General features: G+C 42.3%; 1 protein-coding gene across 1 annotated transcript in view; it reads right to left on the minus strand.

Moving 5' to 3' along the window:
• Positions 1 to 3,298: 3,298 nt before the first annotated feature.
• The window catches only part of LOC135202549 (small ribosomal subunit protein uS3m-like), a gene marked incomplete in the record, with an annotated part of 126,545 nt that continues 108,454 nt past the window's right edge, over positions 3,299 to 21,389 (minus strand). Inside the window, 1 exon segment of the mRNA XM_064232029.1 lies at positions 3,299 to 3,556. Coding sequence (XP_064088099.1) covers positions 3,368 to 3,556 — 189 coding nt within the window.

Consider the following 21,389-nt stretch of genomic DNA (forward strand, 5'->3'; position numbering starts at 1 on the left):
CATAATTTTTGCCGAAGCACAAGTGGATCTCCTATTAGATTCAATTTGCCCGGAGAAGTCTCCATGGGTGCTCCCCTTTGGCAGTAAAACTGGTGTCTCCTCTTAGGCAGTCTAGAAGGAGGAAAGCAAAGGATGGTTTTTGCCCTGCTCCCTCTTCTGTGAAAGCTAACTGTTGAACTCACTCAAGGACTTCTTTGTAGATGAAGAAAAAATTAGCTTAGGAAGATTTGTAGGGTCAACCAACTGTGCCTCCATGAGAAAAGGAGACTCAGGTAATGAAGGAGTAGCAGGAAAAAAGAAACCAAGAAAAGACACAGGCAGAAACTTTAGTAGTGATGCATGAGCTGAAGGGCGAGCTTCATGAACAAGAACATAATCTTCCTCATCTGAGGAAACCGGGGACGAAGCTAATTCTGGAGGTTAGGCCGCTGATGGAGCCTTCTTGAGTAGGCTTAAAATACTGCCAAGTTTGACCTGAATAGGGTCCACAGTAATGGGAGCTTGTCTACTTGAAGTAGGAGCAGCCTTAAGCAAGGGAGAATGGTGCACAGAAGTAGAAGTTGGGTTAACAATTGAGTGGGCTTCCACTACAGAAGGCATACCTGAAAAGTCAACATCAGAAGATAGACGAGTGGAAGGGCATTCCGGCACTACTGGGTGCTCTGTATCTGCTGAAGATCTGTGAGTCACTGAGCATCTGTGTATAAACGGGCACTCCAGAGATGATGGGTGCTCTGAAACTGCTGGGCAAATGGGTGGTAATGGGCACGTACACACTCAGGTGCTCAGACAAAAACTTGAAGTCCACCTAAGCCAGCTTCAGATGCTGAAGGGTGCTTAGGCACCAGAGGAGACTCAGGCGCCGGAGGGTGCTCAAGTGAGGTCACTTTGTAAGATGGAGAGTGCTTATGAGAGGAAGGGCTCTTGGAAGTCACACTCTGGCTCTCTACAAAAGTGAGTCCAGAAGAAAAATGCTCCAAGCTGTCCAAATGGCTACATGACAGTTGAGGATTAAGCACAAGATCCTTGAATCTCTTACACGGTAGTGGAGGAGAATGGGACACATCCCTTGCATGTCTTTTCAGCAAACGTGATTTATCCATAAGGTGCCACTGACACCTGGGAGAAGGCTCATCTGAACCCAATGAAAGACTATGCATTTCCAAGTACAGTAGTGCCTCAGGGTACAAAATTAATCCATTCCAAAGCGGCCTTCGTAACCTGGTTTTTCCGTATCTAGAACTACGTTATACATGTAAATTGCCTAATTTGTTCCAAGCCCTACAAAAACACCACAGTAAATTTTATAATAATGCTAAATTGACCAATAAACAATGAAATACAACAACTTGGACCAATCAATATCTAACATAACCTTTATTGTAGTATGTACCTGTAAATAAAGTGTACGTATTAGTGTACATGGTACAAGAAATACTGCACGTACATGTACGTACATATGTAGTAAAATGTGGAACCTTACCTTTTGAGTGAGGCGATCTCCGAAAGTGGCGTCAGAGGAGGAGGACAAATGGCAGAAAACATGAACACTTAACATTACGAAACACATTAAAAAATGGCAGAAAACATTAACATTAAACTTTATGAAACACATTAACAAATGGCAGAAAATATTAACACTTCTTGATTATCTCCATCTTCGTTCTTCTTTCCGTGAACTTCAGCAACATTCTTGGGACCCATGGCTAATAACGTAAGTAATTAAGTTCACACACAACACGATAAAGTAACTTACAGTAAAACGAAAGCGAAATCACTAACACGAATTTATGTTAACAAACGAAATATATGTGAACGAACGAATTCCAGTGTTTACAATACCGCTGCCGCAAAAAATGGTCAAGGAACGCCTTTACATAGAGGCATGATGTGACAGATGCTGACCAATAGGAGAGCAGGATCTTACGGCGGTGACTAGCATCAGAAACAAATGGGAGAGTGGGAGGATGGTAGCGAGTCTACTGAGTTGGCGGTGCGCAAGTTTTAAAATTGTTCTCGGCGGTCCGGGAGAATCTCGGACTTTACCCTTTTGCAACCTGAATTTTTTTGTATACAAAGCAAAAAAAAAAACTCCGTCTTTGCTTTCGTGACTTGGATTTCTCGTAAGTAGGGACTTTTGTATGTCGAGGTTCCACTGTACACACCTTACCAGTGGTGCTTGGGTGCAACCTGGGAATTTGCAACTGGTTCAACCTAGGGGACCAACTACCCATGGGCAGACCCCAACAAGCTCCCTTAGACTACCAGTTTGACTCCTCCCAGGTTTAGGGGAGTATGTCATTGACCTTTGCTAAGAAAATTGGCGGACTAGGCAGCCATCTCCTCCAACACTTCACTTGCACTATCAGGCACTCCACAGACAGCACTATCACTAGGCACCATCGGGCACTCTGAAACACTTTCATTGTCCATAAGGACATTCACAGAAGTGGCTAACTGTGCAAGCATTTCAACTATCAACTCAAACCTTTCATCAATCTTGCACTCGAAACTGGCGATGGTGTTGGGTTCAGAAGCGAGGGAGAGCTAGAAAAGGAGTGGGTATAGTCAAAGTGCGTACTGGGAACAGGGTCACTATCAACAAGAACATTATGAGATTCCTTGCCAGATAAAGACCTCCTTTGCCTATCTCTTGCCAGTTTACTTAAATGTGATTTTAAAGTCTTCCATTTTTTACTGTCCCAGTCAATACATCCACATCTTAAGTCTATTGAACAAACCTGTCCCCTACAGTTTGTATAAATAAGTGTGTGAATCGTAAAATTCCTTAGTCAGTTGTGTATTGCAGCCTTTGCTTCAATACCTAAAGCTAGAACAACTTGAGTCTGACATAGGTGAAAAGACCAAAAGGGTCAACATCAGGGAAAAAAGTCTGAATCAAGCAAATCATCAAAATAAGGAATAAATAGCACCTAACTCTATCTAACTATGCTGTATGGCTAGACAATCCAAGAATACTTCACCAAACACAATGAAAAGTCAGCCGGAAAAGACAAATTCCAAAGTCAAAGCTGCTGCTATCAACTACAGCACAACCATCAGTCAGCAGAAACAAATTGAAGCCCTATTGCTAGTTGTTCCTCGCTTTCCCCTGAAGTGGGAGGGGCTAGTCACCTAGCCACTACAAAATAACCAATACCACAGGGTTAAGCTTTATCTCCATGTAAAATATGGATTTGAGGGTTAGTTACTTTACATTTATTCATAATAAATCAAACTCATGATACAGAACTTTCAAAGAAATTTTTAAAGGAAAATTTTTAAATAAAACCATACCTGAATTTTACTTTGTATTATTATTCCTTAGATATAAAACTATATACAGAGTAAATTCTTGCAACATTTTTTAAATATACTTATAAACAACATCTTTTTTATCTTCAACCGTCTGTAATTCCAGCTTCACTGGACATCTCAGCCAGTAGGACAAGAGCTCTTCAGAATACCCAACGAGGAAGTACATTTTACGTGGGATGATTTTCTTTTGTATAATCCCTGCAATCCTTATCATGTTGTGCTGCCTTTTGATAATAACCTGCAAAATTAAATTTATTTACCAAAAATCATGTCTCAGTTGTGTACTTGACTTCAAGGGGGTATGACTGCCCCTCTCACATGATGTCTTTTCATATATTTGCTCATTAATATACCAAGGGGTTGTTATTGGTCTTGCTTCTTACTTTTTATGATAGTATGTCAGTTATAATTGTAATTTTGTAAAGAAAAGTCCAAAGAAATATTAGAAAAACACGTACAATCCAAATAAGTTACAGCATCTGTAATTTCAGTAAGTTTATATAATACACTCATAAAATTTGTTGCTGATTTTAGTTCTTATCTGTTATGATATTGTGTGTGCCGTAATTATAATTTTACAAGATAAACTATAATTAATTACTAGAAAAAAACTGTATAACTTGGTAAAATTTACAATTGCCTTGTTAAAGAGGCCCCAAAAAGGGTTGTAAATAGTAATTTTCAGCCTCTCATGTAAGGTAGGGAGAATTTTTTAGAATTTTTTTCTTACACCATGTGCATATGCATAGCTTCCTCTTTCCATTGATATGCTTTTTTTTATAATGGCCAACCTCAAAGTTTCCCAGGTTTGGGGTGTTGCATATGATATCTTCAGCCTAGCTCTTAAGGGTTAATAAGTACATTCTTCTAGCAATAGCAAATTCTGGAGCTTTTGAGGGCTACAGCCCCATCATCAGCAGTGTAAATGAAGATTATTCTTGAAGACACTTTATATATGTATTGTATATGCTGTCCCTGCATATCTCACAATATATCCTTTTTTGTTAATGCTTAAGATGCTACTGTAAGGTATTTCATGGGTTGGGTCAGGATTAGGATTATCAGATAAATGGTGCTCATCAACCAGAATAAACTAGACAATTTCAAAGTAATCTGTATTTTTTCAAACATACAAACCAGAAGGCACTCGCATAAGATTTTGCTTGCGTATGCGAGCTGGAATGCCTGTTAACTTTCAAACAAGGCTGTTAACTACTGACGGTAGGGGCGGGGACACCTCCCACTCGTCAGTCTGTATTCCACTTTGCCTTTTGTTCATGTACCAGGATGACGGGTGGCCAAGGTGGGCCATAAATGTAAAGATCTTCAGGTTTGTACGTTAGGAAAAATACAAGTTACTTTAAAATTTACAATTTGTTCCTGCACAAATACAAACCTTCAGTCTTTAGATAGGAGACTTACCCATTGGATTGATTGATTGATTGATTGATACTATATTAATCTAGCATCGCAACAACTAGGTCATTGATGCCGAACTATATATAAAAAGACCCTATAAATTTTAATAATAATAATTAAACAGAATCATTTTAAAAATATGATAAAAGATACTGGTAATTATAAAATAATATACAAATGAATTATATAATAAAAAAATTATTACATACATACATACATACACACACACATACATGCATACATACACATACGTACAAAGCACACATACATATACATATACACCATTTCAATAAGAATAAAAGCAAGGTGCACACAAGCATTACAGTTTATCTAAAATACCAGTGTTAAAAAGAAATCCAAACAAGCCAGTCTTGTTAAAAATCCCATTTGCTCCTAAAATTTTTGACAACTTAAAAACATTATTCTCCTTCCCATAGTATAGATATTGATTGCGCTGTTCCACCAAACTGGGGCACTCAACCAGCAAGTGCATAACAGTCAGTGGAACCAGGCAATCCTCACAGTATGGTTCGTGATCACGACTCATCAAGTAGGAATGTGTCAGCCTAGTATGTCCAATACGCAGGCGGCACAGAGCCGTTTCAAACCTTCTGGGCATAAAATTGTATAGCCAAGGATTGATTGCAGGTGCAATTGTTCTCATTTTTACATTAGTAGTTAAATTTGACCAAATATTTTGCCAAAGTATTTTTCTGGGCTCAGCTCGTGTCGGCCTATGAAAGGATCCTTAATATCATTCTTTCTAGGCAAAATTAATCTAAAATTACCAGAGAAAAACAAAATTAAGAAAATGTCAGTAAAACTGACTCGCTCACTCTATAAAAGAAGTGTCGGTATGAGAATAGGGGCGAGTGGGATCACTACCACGAGACATTCACCATTTAGACCTTCCAATCAAAATCCCCACTAGAGAGAGCTGATACTAACGGGTGATGCGGCCGCTACTACTACTACTAGGGACGCCACGGACAGCAGCGCCCCTAGCGGTCATCCTTAATTATTAGACAGTACGCGTTGTACGCATTTTTTCACTTGTGCTGTATATCTTTGGATTTACCTCCTTATCTATCATGGAACGTGCTGCCATCGCATCGGCTAAGTTAAGTGTCTCATAAGTAGTATTTTACCGTATTTTAGTCTTCCAGGGACCAGTATTTTCCTTCTAATAGGTCATATACGGTTTCCCGGTCGACTCGTGGCGGCGCCATGCTGCCTCATGTTAAGAACTCCCGGTCTCCCATACTGGGACTTCTTGTACTTATGGGCTTACTATATCACGTTCATCGTTTTTTACATCGCCTTTTTAGCTAGGTTAGCCCGTTTACCATTTCTCTTAGTTTGGTATTTAGGGCTATTCTGTGTTTCTGGCCCAGCATCCCGGCTCTTGCTCTTCATCGGCTATCACTGGCTCCGAGTAGTCTACTGTTCCTCGGAACAGTTTGCCTCCTCCTGGGCTTCTTTTTCTTTTACTAAAAGTGTCTTTTCCACCTTTTACAATGTAATTTTAGTTCTATTTAGGGTGTTAGGCTAGCCTAGGTGCATGTCCCATGTTTTGGTACAGCCTGGTTCACGTGGCCCTCCCACGGTTGTGTTGCTATCGCGGCTTAGGCCACTTGCGGTCACGTGTTCCATCGCACCTTACCCTTCCCCTTCCCTCCCTACCAGGTATAGGGAGGGGTCTGGGGGACCCCTTGGTTGCCATGACAACCTCAGTAGCCTTCCTCCCTCCTTCTCTGAGGAGGCCAGGGGTTCTTCCCAGCTGGGGTATAGGGCGACCACTTGTTTCGGGTACCGGGTCACCGAGCGGGTAGTTGTTGGGACGGGGAGGAGTAGGCCACCCCCCCCTCTCTCTCTCCCGCCGCGTTACGCCGGGAACCCCCCCCCATTGCTCAGTCCCACCTTTCCCCTACTATAACGAACGGAGCCTTCCGCCGCAGCCGGGGCACCTTTGGTTATAGTTCGTCTGGCTCCGCCAGCAGGCGGGGTGGTCACTACTAGTGGTCTATTGCTTGCCTACTATATCCTTCCCTTTTTCCCGCTACCGGAGGAGAGCTTGCTTCTTACCCGGGCACTCTTCTAGTAGACGGGGAAAAGATTGATATTTATTTCGTTATATATATAAGGATATACCCTAATTTTACGGTGAATTTTAGTATTATATAACTGTGTGTATACCATCTCCGTCGTTTTCCGTCGTGGTTTCATCTCTCACCACCACACCTGGTTGGATTCTTTCTCTTATCTCCGGCGTAGCCTTGGACAAACTCCAACCATCTTGTTACCACACGTATTATGGCGGGGCTCTGGTTTAATCTAACTTTCTCGCTCCGGCATGCAGCGGAGCAATTGTTAGGCTGTAAGTGTTCTCCTGATGCTTATGTATCTTTCCACTTACAGGCTACCAACTGTCAGGTCCTAGGGTGCAATGCGACTCTGTACGACCCCTGCGCCCACGATGAGTGCAGGACTCACGCCGCGTGTGCTACGACCCACAAAACCATGATCGTCTGGCACCCGGAAGCCTGCGCCATCTGTTATGACCTTGTCAGTCAGCTGGTGGGGGGGGTAAGTCGATTTTAGACTTCTTTATCGTATTGCTAACAACACTTAGTCATAAGCTTGTTAAACCCCGTCCCCGCCACTAGAAGCTTCATTTCGCCTTTTCTTTCAGGCTGCCGGCGTGAGGGAAGTCGCCCTAGCAACCCTGAAGGCTTGGGTGGGCGGCTTCGGGAAGAACGCCGCCAAGGGCCAGCCATACATCTTGGATAAGAAGCTGGCCGTCCAGATCTTCCCCGGCGGCAAATCAACAGGATACGTTGACCCTATCTCTGCAGCCCCTCTCATCGCCTCCATCCAGCAAGAGGTGCAGCAGTCGTTCGGGGCCGTGGCCACGCAAGAGCCGGTCCCAGACGTCGCAACCTTGGACCTAAATATTGAGCCTATGGCGGTAGGTGCGGAGGATTTGTTGGTTGAGGTAGGTGTGTCGGGCGCCCAAGGTCTTTCCTTGGGCGCTCCTGGATCTTCTCCTGTCCCTTCTACTGCTTCTTTCCAAGGCTTTACGGGATCTGAGATCCCTGCCCGCTCTCCCGCTCTCTCTGTACCCCCAAAGGTGAAGGGACAGAGAGAACAGAAGACCCTCCATAAGACGACTTCTAAAAAGTCGTCGTCGTCTTCTTCAGTTAAGAAGTCTTCGACTTCCTATGCTGACGCGGTGAAGGCTAAGCCGAGCTCTTCATACTCCAAGAGCTCTAGAAGCAAGGCTTCTAAGGAGAAGGCTCGCGCTCCTGCTGAGCCAATGCCTTCTCCGGCCTCCACCGCATCCACTCCGGCAACGCCGGTTGGAGTAGCGGGACCGGGCACCTTTGATCCCACTGCCTTCTCAGCAGTGGTGATGCAACAGGTAGGAGAGATGGTAGGCTCGCAGGTCTCCGCCCTCGGAACCAAGTTCGAACAGATGTTTGCACAGCTGTCGAGCACCCTTAGTCAGTCGGGCCAGTCCATCCAAGATCTCTCTAACAGAGTTAGAGAAAATGAGGACCGAGTAGCTGGGCTTGCTCAGGCTCCTCATCCAGTCTCCCCAGTAGCAGGTGCTGGCATTCTCCAGCTACCTCCTTATGAGTCGCTACCAGCCTTCTCCATGGATAACCCATGAAGAGTGGCCGCTTACGCTCCATTCAAGGACGGTAATATCTCTGTCCCGGAGTGTGGAACTCGAAGGATTGAGGACTTCGAGTTTTATCCTCCGGGATTGACTCAGCCTTTCATTGGATATGCTAGGCTGACCGTGGCGGCCCTCACTAGGGAGGACAAGATCTCCAGAGAGAACGTGCTTTATAGTAGAGAGCACGCTCAGCGGGAATGGGTTCACTGCCTTGAGGACTGGGAGTGTACCAACACTAAGCTCCAGGCTTTCTAACGAGTCCTTTCACTATTTTTGCGACGGAGGAGGAGGCTTCTCTTCCGTTCGCTACCAAAATAGTGGAAGCGACTCTTCAGCAGTCCTCAAGGATGAGCCCATGCCACAGCTGAGGGAAGCGGATTCTACTTCTCCGCTCTTTCCAGCCTTCGGAGAATTGTGGGAGAACTTGCCTGCCACATTCACGCTTGGTAAGCTCAAACCGGACTGTGCAATGGACCAGTTTGGCGAAAAGCTTCCAAGGCTGCCTGATACCTTGATCCAGGCAGAGTTCGACGCCCGAACTAGGTTTGGAAGATCCCTCAACTCTCTAATTATCACTGAGATGGCTGCTCTCTATCGTATGGCACAGAACCTCTATTTAAGATTCTGGCCAAGTCTCAGCTTCAAACAGTTCAGACGGATGCTTTCGACTTCTTCCAAGCTAGGAGGAACTGCCGAAAGCACGTTCTGCAGGAATGCACTATTAGGCACGAACCTAATAGACTCCTGGCTTCCAGCATGTGGGGGGCGGACCTCTTCCCAGAGTCCGCTGTGAATGAGGTGCACCATGAGGCTGCTAGGCTCAACCAGAGCCTTAGAGCTAGGTGGGGTATCTCTCTAAGAGGAAACAAGAATCCGCCCCCGCTGCTGGTAAGAAACTAAAGAAGTCTGGTAAAAGGTTCCAGCCTTCCACACTCAGCAGCAACAGCAGTTCGTTCAGGCCGTCCCAGTTACCCAACAGGGACAACCTTCAACCTCAAAACAGACCCAGCCCATCCTCCTGTTGTCTCCCCAGTCGCAACCCTCGACCTCCTACGCACTCTCGCCGGCCTTCAACCCTATGTATGAAGGTCAGGCTACCCTTCCTTTAATAGGCAGTCGAGAGGTAGCAGAGCGACGAGAGGCCACTTTCGCCAGCGTGGCACAGGAAGAGCGACAAGGGGTAGGCAGTTCAGAGGAGGGCGTGGAGGTCAACCCGCCCAACAACAGTGAGGCTCCCCAGGTAGGAGGGAGGCTGTTCCTCTTCCGTCACAGGTGGTGGGGGGTTCAGCAATTGGGCACAGAGCATAGTGTCCAAGGGATTGGGTTGGAGTTGGATCAAAGATCCCCCTCCAATCAAATCCTTTTATCAGGAACCTTCAAAGGAATTGACAGATTATGCGAGCGAACTCCTTCAGAAAGGAGCTATTGCGAGAGTCAAGCATCTAAAATTTCAAGGTCGCTTATTCAGCGTGCCAAAGAAAGGCTCAACAAAAAGAAGGGTAATCTTAGACTTGTCAAAGCTAAACTCTTTCATTCGTTGCGACAAGTTCAAAATGCTTACCATCTCGCAGGTAAGGACCTTACTTCCTCGTGGAGCCGTCACATGCTCCATCGATCTTACAGACGCATACTATCATATCCCTATAGCCAGGCACTTCCGCCCATTCCTAGGCTTCAAACTAGGAAATCAGACGTTCTCATTCAAAGTGATGCCCTTCGGTCTGAATGTAGCCCCCAGGGTATTCACGAAAATAGCAGAAGTGGTGGTTCAACAATTGAGAACTCGGGGGATAATGGTAGCAGCATACCTCGACGATTGGTTGATCTGGGCACCAACAGTCGAGGAATGTCTCAAAGCCACGAAAAAGGTAGTTCAATTTTGCTGGAACATCTGGGGTTCCAGATAAACAAGACGAAATCCAGACTTACTCCAGAGTCTCGTTTTCAGTGGCTAGGAATCCAATGGGATTTGTCTTCCACAATCTGATTCAATTCCAGTGGTCAAACGGAAAGAAATAGCCAAGTCTGTGAAACAATTTCTCAAATGCAAACAAACATCAAGGAGAAGCCAGGAAAGAATCCTAGGTTCTCTTCAGTTTGCCTCGGTGACAGACATCCTCCTGAAAGCAAGGCTGAAAGATATAAACCGAGTTTGGCGGTCGAAAGCAAACGCCAAATCTCGAGACAAGTTGTCAGTAATTCCACAGATCCTTCGCAATCAGCTCCGTCCATGGACAAAAGTGAAGAACCTGGCCAAACTAGTACCCCTTCAATATCCCCTTCCAGTGTTAACCATTCACGGATGCCTCCCTGTCCGGGTGGGGGGGATATTCTCAATTCAACAAGTTCAGGGGACTTGGTCAGTTCAGTTCCGCCAGCTTCACATAAACGTCTTGGAGGCAATGGCAGTATTTCTTACCCTGAAGAGACTTCTTCCCCCGAAAAATCTAAGACTAGTTTTGGACAGTGCAGTGGTAGTTCATTGCATCAACAGAGGAGGGTCCAAATCCAAACATGTGAACCATGTCATGATAGCCATCTTTGCACTAGCAGACAAACACAAATGGCATCTGTCCGCCACTCACCTGGCGGGGGTAAGAAATGTGATAGCAGACGCTTTGTCCCGGTCGGTCCCTCTGGAAATCAGAATGGTCCCTGGACGACAGGTCATTCCAGTGGATATGCCGGAGAGTCCCAGATCTCCAAGTAGATCTCTTCGCTTCACAAGCAAACCACAAGCTCCCTTGCTATGTGGCCCCCAACCTGGACCCTCTGGCTTATGCCACGGACGCCCTGTCGTTAGATTGGAATCAGTGGAGAAAAATTTATGTCTTTCCTCCAGTGAATCTTCTCTTGAAAGTCTTGAGCAAGCTGAGGACTTTCAAGGGACTAGTAGCCCTGATTGCTCCAGACTGGCCCAAGAGCAACTGGTATCCTCTGCTTCTGGAATTGGGTCTCCGACCTCAACGGATTCCCAATCCCAAGCTGTCACAATCAGTACAAATGAGGACTTTGTTCGCTTCCTCAGGAATTCTTCAGACCCTAACTTTATGGACTTCATGAAGTTTGCGGCTAACAAAGATGCTAACATTGATCCACAAAACATCCTCTTCCTAGAATCAGATAAGAGAGAGTCAACTATTAGACAATATGACTCAGCTGTTAAAAAATTAGCATCCTTCCTGAAAGAATCAAACACTACAACCATGACAGTTAACTTAGCTATATCCTTTTTCAGATCCTTGTTTGAAAAAGGTTTAGCAGCTAGCACTATTACTACTCATAAATCGGCTTTGAAGAAGATCTTCCAGTTGGGTTTCCAGATAGACCTAACTGAATCTTACTTTACGTCTATCCCTAAAGCCTGTGCTAGACTTAGACCTTCTCAAAGCCTACTGCAGTCTCATGGTTCTTAAATGATGTCCTCAAACTAGCATCAGATACTGACAACTCGTCTTGTACATTCATAATGCTTCTTAGGAAGACGTTATTCTTATTAAGCCTAGCTTCAGGAGCCAGAATTTCAGAACTGTCGGCTCTATCCAGAGATGCGGGTCATGTGGAATTCCTCCCCTCAGGAGAAGTTCTGCTTGCTCCGGATCGTAGTTTTTTTGGCTAAAAATGAGGATCCTCTTGCAAGGTGGGCTCCTTGGAAAGTCATCCCACTTCCACAAGATCCTTCTCTCTGCCCAGTATCAACTTTAAGAGCCTTTCTATCTCGCACATCCTCAAGATCCTCACGTTCTCTCTTCATGAGAGAAAAAGGTGGTACTTTATCAGTAAAAGGAATTAGACAACAGATCCTTTACTTCATTAAACAAGCCAATCCTGATTCATTTCCAAAAGCACATGACATCAGGGGAGTAGCCACCTCAATTAACTACTTTCAACATATGAACTTCGAGGATCTTAAAAAGTATACTGGATGGAAATCTCCGACAGTCTTTAAACGTCACTACCTAAAATCCTTGGAATCTTTAAAATTTTCTGCAGTAGCAGCGGGAAACATTGTTTCTCCTGATACTGCATAGTAGTCATAGTATAGATCCAGGTCTCCTTTCTACCTACCTCGTCCAACATGCCTCACCCTATCGCCATGCTACTCGGATACTCTAGCCTTAGCCGCTGAGATCATATTGGTGGATTGTCCCTTATTTTTTGCTAGGGACATCCACACTATGTACTATAATGTACTTTCATGTACCTACCCTTATTTTTATGCTAGGGTAGGACACAATGTGTTTTTGTATTATGTAAATACCTTATTTAAGTGAATCTATTTTGTTTAATTGCATTGCATTATTGTATATTACTATGTTTAATATAAGTTAATTTTAAGTACTTTATATTATTGGCTTTCTTTTTATGTCATTGTTTAGAATAAGTTAGCTTTAAGTACTTAGTTTGTATTCTGTAATATATCTGATTCACTTATATTATATCTCTCTTTTTTACAACTGATTTTCATTTGTCCTTTTTCCCATCTTGTCTGTTTCTCTGGTACTCTTTCATAGGCCGACACGAGCTGAGCCCAGAAAAAGGATTTTGACGTAGGAAAAATCTATTTCTGGGTGATTGGCTCGTGTCGCCCTATGAAACCCACCCTGTATTTGTTTGCCCTCCCCGCAGGACAAGATGTTCATAGATTAAGGATGACCGCTAGGGGCCCTGCTGTCCGTGGCGTCCCTAGTAGTAGTAGTAGCGGCCGCATCACCCGTTAGTATCAGCTCTCTCTAGTGGGGATTTTGATTGGAAGGTCTAAATGGTGAATGTCTCGTGGTAGTGATCCCACTCGCCCCTATTCTCATACCGACACTTTTTCTTTTTATAGAGTGAGCGAGTCAGTTTTACTGACATTTTCTTAATTTTGTTTTTCTCTGGTAATTTTAGATTAATTTTGCCTAGAAAGAATGATATTAAGGATCCTTTCATAGGGCGACACGAGCCAATCACCCAGAAATAGATTTTTCCTACGTCAAAATCCTTTTATGCGTCTCTCTAATTGGAGTATATAAATCTCTGCACGGCAGCCTAAATGATCTGGGCTCAATACAAGAAACAGCCTCTTTGGCAATTGCATCAGCACGTTCATTTCCAGATATTCCAACATGTACTGGAACCCAACAAAATTCAATATTAAAACCCCTCCGCTTAGCTAAAAACAACCATTCTAGAATAGTACTTAAAACTACTGGATGTTTGGAATAAAAATCTTTCAGGGACTCTAGAGCGCTTCTAGAGTCACAATACACAATAAAATTCTTAACACTACTTTTTAAAACTTCTTTGACAGTATTTATAATTCCATATAATTCTGCAGTAAATACAGATGCATTACTTGAGAGCCTTCCACTCCGCTCAAAGGACGGAAAAACTATGCCAAAACCAGCGCCTACACTGGTTTTGGATCCATCGGTAAAAACTGGGATAAAATGATCATGCTGTGACATATCTAAAAAGGTATAACGTAATATTTTATCAGAGACATTCTTTTTTGGTTGATTAAAGTACGTTACAAAACTCTACTGCTGGGAATTTCCAAGGGGGAGATACAGATGCCTTGTCTGGAATGTTCAAGTCTTGGAGAGTTGATTTCAGTCTGAAGGCATATGGACGTGGCATCTTTGGATGACTTTCATAAAAGCTATCAAATCTTCCATTTCTTAGCGACTAGCATACTAGGGATCCAGGAAGTCTTTGGAATCTGAACCACCTTCGAGCCAGAAGAGCCTGGTAAATGTAGGGCTAGGGGCATTTCCCCAGCATCTACTAACATACTCTCTATAAGGGAAGTCCTAAAAGCTCAAGTAGCAATCCTAATTCCAGTATGGTGAATGGAGTCTAAAATCTTAGGGCGACTTGGGGTAGCCGAGGTGTAAACTTCACATCCATATGTTAATTTTGATAAAACCAAGGCTTTATACAATCTCAATAACTGGAGTCTATCTGCTCCCCAAGATGTACTTGACAAAACTTTCAAGATATCCAAGGATTTTCTGCACTTAGCCCTGAGATTTAGGATATGGGGAAGCCATGTCAACCGAGTATCAAAGATCATTCCTAAAAACCTTGTTTCGTTAACACAAGATATTCTCTGGCCATTTACATATAAATCTGGGTCTGCATGTATCCCTCTAATTCTACAGAAATGCATGGCTACAGTCTTTGATGAAGAAAATCTGAAACCATGCACTTCAGCCCATTTCACTATCTTATTTATTACTATTTGTAGATGACGTTCTGCTACTGACATACATGCAGCTGCAAAAGATAAAGAAAAGTCATCCACAAAGAGTGTGTGCATAATATCAGCAGGTATTTGCTTTACTATGTCATTAATTGCTAAAGCAAAAAGTGCTACACTTAACACACTGCCCTGAGGAACACCTTCTTGTTTACATACTTCAGATAGAACTGCTCCTACTTGCACTTGAAAATAATGATTTTTTAAGAATAGCTTAATAAAAATAGCTAATTCTCCCCTTAAACCATATTCATGGACTGCTTTCAAAATTCCATACCGCCACGTAGTATCGTACGCTTTTTCCAAGTCGAAGAAAACCGTGATAAAGTGGTGCTTGGAGGCAAAGGCTTCACATATTACAGACTCCATTCTAACTAAGATATCAACAGTGGATCGCATACTGCGGAAACCACATTGGGCCGGAGAGAAAAAGTTTCCTCGCTCTAAATACCACACTAAACGAGCATTCACCATTTTCTCCATTAGTTTACACAAACAAGATGTTAGGGCAATTGGACGATAATTTCCTACGAAAGAACTATCCTTTCCAGGCTTGACAAAAGGAAGGACTTGCTAGTTCCCAACATAAAGGGTAGTAATGTTCTTTATAAATTCTGTTTATTATACTGAGGATAAATCTTTTAGTATTCTGAGCAGCATGCTTGATCATAGAATATGAAATTTCATCAGGACCAGGAGCAGATTCTTTACACTTTGAGAGAGCCAATTCAAATTCTCTCATAGTAAATGGAATATTGTAAGACTCCTCTTTATTTGTTGTGAAATCAAGATAATACTGTTCCATTTGTTTTCTACTGTTTGCATATGGTTTCTCATTATCTTTTTTAGATATTTTAGCAAAATGTAGGGCAAACTCACTTGACACTACTTTTGGATCTCCTACATTTATGCCATTTATTTTTAACACAGGTGGTTGGCTAGGTACAAACTTTCCTGCTATTTTCCGTATCTTCTTCCACACTAATGTGATGGGAGTTTTGCAATTTATGGAAGAAATGAAGTTTATCCAAGATTTTCTTCGTGCATTTTTAATTTAAAACCTAAACTTTGCCCTAGCCTTATGAAATTCTACCAGATAATAGTTACATTTCCGTCTTTTATACCTAGTAAAACAAGATCTCATAGTTCTACGGGTTTCATGGCATTTTTTTTACCAACATGATACTGGTCGGCGCATAAATAGACCTGATTTCTTGGAATTGACTGAAGTCCAGCTGCAAATAAAGTAGTTATTAACAATTCAATAGCATTCTCAATGCATTCAAATTCCTCTGCTGTAGCTTCGAATGAACTATGCTCTTCAAAATTTGCCCAGTCAGCTCTTTTTACACTCCAACGGGGTAATCTTGAACATGGAGGACTTGATCCAGTGCTAACAACAATTGGAAAGTGATCACTACTATACCTATCATCGATCACTCACCAATTGAAGTCCATAATGGCATTGGCACTACATATTGACAAGTCGATGGCTGTTAAAGTACCGGTCTGTACATGGCAATGGGTGGGTTCTCCAGTGTTTAGAACACCAACATTTTCACTTTCAATAATGGATGACAGGCAATTTCCTCTCTCATTAGTAATTAAATCCCCCCATAAAGGATTTCTTCCTTTCATATCACCTAGGATGATGAAAGGCAGAGGAAGCTGTCTGATGAGATTACAGAAATCAGTACGTACTAGGGAAAGCTACATTTGGTGGAAGATATACAGAACAAATTGTATATTTACGAGCCAGAAACACTTGCACTGCAACAGCTTGCAAAGAAGAATTAACAGGAAAATGCTTGTGTGGAGTATCATGGCAAACATATAACATTGCTCCACCCCGTTTTTTATTATTTTGATTTAGATCTGAATGGAAAGCAACATATTCTTTAGGGCAAGGAATAAAATCACTGCTGAGCATAGTCTCCTGCAAAGCTATGCAAACAGGAGACAACTCAAAAATTAGCATTTTGAGCTCCTCCCATTTAGCTCTCAGGCCCTGACGATTCCACTGAAGAAAATTTAAGAATTTACTTGAGTTTAGAGGCCTTAATAATAGGGCCTCTTTGAAGATATTTTGTCTTTGTAAGGTTGCCAGGAATTTGGGGAATCCTGCTTTGTATTTTCTTAGAGGGAGACTGCCTGTCACCCTCAGCCTCCTTTCTTTTTGGGACTGGCATTGCTACCTCCATACAGGAAGCAACTTTCTGGTCTTTGGTGGCTGCCTCTGTAGCTGGTGTTCCAGGTTCCCAAGAAGTCATTGCATCAGCCAAGGAGGGCGACCCCCCAAAAAAGGGATTTTGACGTAAGGAAAAATCTATTTCTGGGCGATTGGCTCGTGTCGCCAGCGAAATATCCTTTAATCTATTATTTCTAGGGTAAATGTACTAACACATACCAGAGAATAAATAAAATAAAGAAAAAGGTCAGTATAACTGACTCGCTCACCCTCCAGGAGGGTGTCGGTATGAACACTAGGCGAGTGAGACCACTACCACGAGCCAAATGCCAATAGAAATCTCCCACTACAAAACCCTCCAAGAGGGGAGCCGACCCACAGGATGAGCAGCTTCGTACTACTACTACTCCATCCCATGCTGCCGACTGCTGCGCCTCTGGTGGCCCATCCTGAAGTTAGCAGACAATCTTGGGCGAAGGGATGGGTAGGGTGGGATTTCGCTGGCGACACGAGCCAATCGCCCAGAAATAGATTTTTCCTTACGTCAAAATCCCTTTTCTGGGCTCAGCTCGTGTCGCTGCCACGAAATCGTTACCAGAGAAATAGCACAAGATTGTAAACAAAAGTAATAAAATAAAACAGAATAGGTCTCAAATAAAAGATAAAATAAATATAAAGTGAATATAATTGCTAAAAAAGAACATATACACAGTGATTGATATAAATAGGAATATGCTTAAAATTACCCGCTTAATTCTAATAATGTTTTCTTAACAAAATAGGTAATTTACAATATATCAGGTAAAAATGGCTTACATGTATTCAAAATGATATCTGTGTAAAGGCATGTATCAAAAATATAATAGCAATTAATATAATCAGATAACAAATTAATCAACAATGATAATATATAAAGGAAAGTATATGACTTAATATACAAAACCCGTAACCATTATAATACGATGTATCCCCTAGCATAAAAACAAAAAGGAATTTTGACGTAAGGAAAAATCCTATTTCTGGGCGATTGGCTCGTGTCGCCAGCGAAATATCCTTTAATCTATTATTTCTAGGGTAAATGTACTAACACATACCAGAGAATAAATAAAATAAAGAAAAAGGTCAGTATAACTGACTCGCTCAACCCTCCAGGAGGGTGTCGGTATGAACATTAGGCGAGTGAGACCACTACCACGAGCCAAATGCCAATAGAAATCTCCCACTACAAAAACCCCTCCAAGAGGGGAGCCGACCCACAGAGTGAGCAGCTCGTACTACTACTACTCCATCCCATGCTGCCGACTGCTGCGCCTCTGGTGGCCATCCTGAAGTTAGCAGACAATCTTGGGCGAAGGGATGGGTAAGGGTGGTATTTTCGCTGGCGACACGAGCCAATCGCCCAGAAATAGATTTTTCCTTACGTCAAAATCCCTTTCTGGGCTCAGCTCGTGTCGCTGCGCGAAATCGTACCAGAGAAATAGCACAAGATTGTAAACAAATTAAATCAGAATAGGTCTCAAATAAAAGATATATATAAAGAGAATATAATTGCTAAAAGATACATATACACAGGGGTATAAAAATTATAAAATATGCTTAATTACCTTAAATCTAATCATGTTGTTAACATAAGGTAATTACATATATACAGGTAAAATGACTTACATGTATCAAATGATATCTGTGTAACAGCATGTATCAAAGTATAATAGCAATTATATAAATAAACAACGATAATAATATATAAAGGAATGTATATGACTTAATATACAAAACCCGTAACCATTATAATATGATGTATCCCCATAGCATAAAAATAAGGGGAAACATCCATGAGATCAATGTTTATAATCATTTGTGAGTGTCCCTAGCCAGACAATAAGGGCACCTATACACTATCATAAAGCAGCTAAGACACAAGGTGAATGCAAATGAACAAGGTAGGAATAGACGAACTTTGGGTGAGGCAGGTAGAAAGGAGGACTGAATCTTCTACTACAAATTAGCTAGAGTCAGGGGAAACTATGTTACCCGCTGCTACTGCTGGGAATTTCAGAGCTTCCAAGGATTTAAGGTAGTGACGTTTGAACACTGTCGGCGTTATTTCCATCCAGTATACTTTTTCAACTCATCGAAGTTCATATGTTGGAAATAAATTAATTGAGGTGGCTACTGCCCTGACATCATGTGCTTTCGGGAAAGAGTCAGGGGAAAGTTTTTTTTTTTGGCTGCTTAATAAACGTACAGGCAGGATTTTGCTGCCTGATGCCTTTAATGGATAAAGTTCCACCTTTTTCCCTCTTAAAGAGGGGACCCGATGAAGATGAGGAGGTCCTGGACAGAAAGGCTCGTAAGGTTAAAACTGGGCAAAGGGATACATCTTGTGGAAAGGGCAGAGTACCTTCCAAGGTTCCCACCTCATCAAAGGATCTTCATTCTTTGCTAAAAGCTACGTTCCGGAGAAAGTAGGACTTCCCCTGTGGGAAGGAATTGAATATGATCCGGGTCCCTGGATAGAGCCGACAGTTCTGAAATTCTTGCTCCTGAAGCTAAGCTTAATAAAAAAGGGATTTTGACGTAAGGAAAAATCTATTTCTGGGCGATGGCTCGTGTCGCCAGCGAAATATCCTTTAATCTATTATTTCTAGGTAAATGTACTAACACATACCAGAGAATAAATAAAATAAAGAAAAGGTCAGTATAACTGACTCGCTCACCTCCAGGAGGGTGTCGGTATGAACACTAGGCGAGTGAGACCACTACCACGAGCCAAATGCCAATAGAAATCTCCCACTCAAAAACCCTCCAAGAGGGGAGCCGACCCACAGAGTGAGCAGCTCGTACTACTACTACTCCATCCCATGCTGCCGACTGCTGCGCCTCTGGTGGCCATCCTGAAGTTAGCAACAATCTTGGGCCGAAGGGATGGGTAGGGTGGGATTTCGCTGGCGACACGAGCCAATCGCCCAGAAATAGATTTTTTCCTTACGTCAAAATCCCTTTTCTGGGCTCAGCTCGTGTCGCTGCGCGAAAATCGTACCAGAGAAATAGCACAAGATTGTAAACAAAATTAAATCAGAATAGGTCTCAAATAAAAGATAAAAATATATATAAGAGAATATAATTGCTAAAAGATCATATACACAGGGGTATAAAATTATAAATATGCTTAAATTACCCTTAAATCTAATCATGTTTGTTAACATAAGGTAATTTACATATATACAGGTAAAATGACTTACATGTATCAAATGATATCTGTGTAACAGCATGTATCAAAAGTATAATAGCAATTAATATAAATAAACGATAATAATATATAAAGGGAATGTATATGACTTAATATACAAAACCCGTAACCTTATAATATGATGTATCCCCTAGCATAAAATAAGGGGAAACATCCATGAGATCAATGTTTATAATCATTTGAGTGTCCCTAGCCAGACAATAAGGGGCACCTATTACACTATCATAAAAGCAGCTAAGACACAAGGTGAATGCAAATGAACAAGGTAGGAATAGACGAACTTTTGGGTGAGGCAGGTAGAAAAGGAGGACTGAATCTTCTACTACAAATTAGCTAGAGTCAGGGGAAACTATGTTACCCCGCTGCTGCTGCTGGGAATTTCAGAGCTTCCAAGGATTTAAGGTAGTGACGTTTGAAAAAACACTGTCGGCGATTTCCATCCAGTATACTTTTTTTCAACTCATCGAAGTTCATATGTTGGAAATAATTAATTGAGGTGGCTACTGCCCATGACATCATGTGCTTTCGGGAAAGAGTCCAGGATTGGCTTGCTTAATAAAGTACAGGATTTGCTGCCTGATGCCTTTAATGGATAAAGTTCCACCTTTTTCCCTCTTAAGAGGGGACCCGATGAAGATGAGGAGGTTCTGGACAGAAAGGCTCGTAAGGTTAAAAACTGGGCAAAGGGATACATCTTGTGGAAGGGGCAGTACCTTCCAAAGGTTCCCACCACCTCATCAAAGGATCTTCATTCTTTTGCTAAAAAAGCTACGTTCCGGAGAAAGTAGGATTCTTCCCCGTGGGAAGGAATTGAATATGATCCGGTCCCTGGATAGAGCCGACAGTTCTGAAATTCTTGCTCCTGAAGCTAAGCTTAATAAAAATAGGTTTTTTTCTTAAGAGCATTATAAACGAGCATGTGTCATTATCGGTTTCGGAAGCCAGTTTTGAACATCGTAAGAACCATGAAACTGACGTAGGCCTTACAGAAGGCCTAAGCCTAGCACATGCCTTAGGAATAGACGAGAAGTAGGAATCCGTCAAGTCTATGTTGAATCCAAATGAAATATCTTTTTCAAAGCTGACTTGTTTGTCGTAATCGTGCTAGCTGCTAAACCTTTTTCAAAATAAGGATCTGAAAAAGGATATAGCTTGAATTAACTGTCATTATTCTAATATCCGATTCTCTCAGGAAGATTGCTACTTTTTGACAGCAGCATCATACTGTCCTCAAAGTTGAATCCCTTTTATCGGATTCCAAGAAGAGAATATTGAGGGTCAATATTCG

The sequence above is a fragment of the Macrobrachium nipponense genome, chromosome 30 (assembly GCF_015104395.2).
Source record: "Macrobrachium nipponense isolate FS-2020 chromosome 30, ASM1510439v2, whole genome shotgun sequence".
Taxonomy (NCBI): domain Eukaryota; kingdom Metazoa; phylum Arthropoda; class Malacostraca; order Decapoda; family Palaemonidae; genus Macrobrachium; species Macrobrachium nipponense.